This window comes from Gossypium raimondii, chromosome 11, assembly GCF_025698545.1.
Source record: "Gossypium raimondii isolate GPD5lz chromosome 11, ASM2569854v1, whole genome shotgun sequence".
Classification (NCBI taxonomy): Eukaryota; Viridiplantae; Streptophyta; class Magnoliopsida; order Malvales; family Malvaceae; genus Gossypium; species Gossypium raimondii.
The window spans coordinates 8,576,713-8,578,652 of NC_068575.1; the positions used below are offsets into that span (position 1 = coordinate 8,576,713).

General features: G+C 42.1%; 1 protein-coding gene across 1 annotated transcript; it reads right to left on the reverse strand.

Moving 5' to 3' along the window:
• Positions 1-300: 300 nt before the first annotated feature.
• On the reverse strand, positions 301-1,713 carry LOC105804830 (E3 ubiquitin-protein ligase ATL6). Its single transcript, XM_012637611.2, has one exon. It carries the CDS (start codon positions 1,685-1,687, stop codon positions 434-436), a length of 1,254 nt encoding a protein of 417 aa, XP_012493065.2. The 5' UTR covers positions 1,688-1,713; the 3' UTR covers positions 301-433.
• Between the last annotated feature and the right edge of the window lie 227 nt (positions 1,714-1,940).

Consider the following 1,940-nt stretch of genomic DNA (forward strand, 5'->3'; position numbering starts at 1 on the left):
GGTGATAAAAACGGGACATCCTTTAGACACTGCATTTAAGGTTAGATATGCTATTAATTAATTTCATAAAGAAAAACTTTCATAAATTTTTATTTTTGGCACTGAAAAAGAAGTTTGTAATAAGGGCACTACATTTTGAGAAAGGCAAGAGTTTAATAAAAGTTCATTTAGATCATTTTTTTTATTAGATTCTAATATAAAATCATATTTTTATTAAGAAAATAAGGTAAATAAATAAGATATAAATTGGGAAACCTCAACTTCCTAATGACTTGGTTTGATATGCTATTGAAAACCGAATTAAAATCAATAAACCAAAATTGGATTAATAATGAAGAAATCATTTGCATAAACAATGTACATATCTACACAAAGCACAAGGCTTTTAAGTTATGATATGGCAATTGATAAATTATTCAGATAAATAAACCTTCTACACCGGAGGACGGCTTGAGTTAGCCATCGGTCCAACCGGCAAATTACTTGAGGTTCCTTCACCATCATGCGCAGCCACCTTTAGTGATTTCACAGAGGATGCTCTATTAAAAAACGGTGGTGTCATACTAAAAACCCACCTGTCCGATTTGGCACCACGGTCCAGTTTCCCTCTATTACTCCCTCCATCTTCTGTTGCTCGGTACCCTCGGCGTGAACTCCTTTCCCTAGGCAACACCAAGCTTGTCGCCCGATTCAATTTTCGGTTCATTAACTGTTTTCGAACATCAACCGGTAACCGTAAAGTGAATCGATCTGTATTCTCGCCTGGTTGGACCAAAGAATGTCCGGTCGAGTGAGATCGCAAGAAAGAAAGTTTACGTGGACGGCCAGATCTTGATCCACGTGTACGGTTCCTATTTAAAGTTACGTTCAAATTATTCACTTCAACCTCCGAAGCCACTTGGGCCTCTACCTGACAATTAACAGCGTTGTTATTTATGCTCCTTTCTTCTTCCGGTTCTGAGTTACTGCCATTGTTCTGAGCCTCAAGGTCTGACTCGACGGCAGTGTCATTTAATGCAGTGAGTTGACTCACGGGCTCACCTGGTTGAGGAACGAGATTGGCTCTACAAACGGGGCAAGTGGTATGAGAAGCTAACCAAGCGTCGATACATTCAGGGTGGAAAACATGGTCGCATTTGGGTATCAAACGCAGCGTTTCGTCGTCTTCGAATTCGTTCAAGCAAACCGCGCACTCCAAGGCTCCCTTGCCGATCTTATGACCCTTAACTTCGGAGTAAACCATGATAGGGAAAGTCTCGATCACCGACGCGTCCAGCCCACGAGTGCCGCGCATTGAACGCCCGGCGACGGGGCGGATGCTCTGTCTGTTGGTGTAGACGTCGGAACAATTCCGAATATAAATGGCGAAAAGACCCACGAAGAACAAAGCGGCGATCAAAACGACGATGATTACGGCCATGGAAGGGCTGAAACGAGCGTAATTTTCTTCGTCTTGGTTGAAGTTCTGTGCGACGGAAGGCGGCGGAGAGAGGAGCAGGAAGAGCAAGAAGAAAAGCGAGAAGACTCCATGGTGGGTGGTGTACGACATGGTGAGGAAAGGAGCATTGGAGAGGGATGAGAGAGTGAGAGAAAAACAAGGCAGTGGGGTTTTAAATGAGAGGAAGAAGAAGAAGAAAAAGGGGTGGGCCCAATTCCAAATATGGAGTTGATTTCTACGGTGTTTCATTGAGGGCAGCCACAATGGAAGGGATGGCTGAGTCATTTGTTTGACGATGGAGGAAGCTTCCCAAGTAAAAGCAGACTTTTGAGATTTTTTATTTTTTTTACCATTTATTTTGAGTTGTTTTTAGTCGGTTCAAAGGCATCATGGAATTGGTTTCCAGTTAGATTGTAAGGAAGGCCGCAAGAAATTGCTGGGGTTAGGACTTTTTTTTATAAAGCAAATTTGTGATTCTTTCGAATCTGATTTCAAAAAGTAA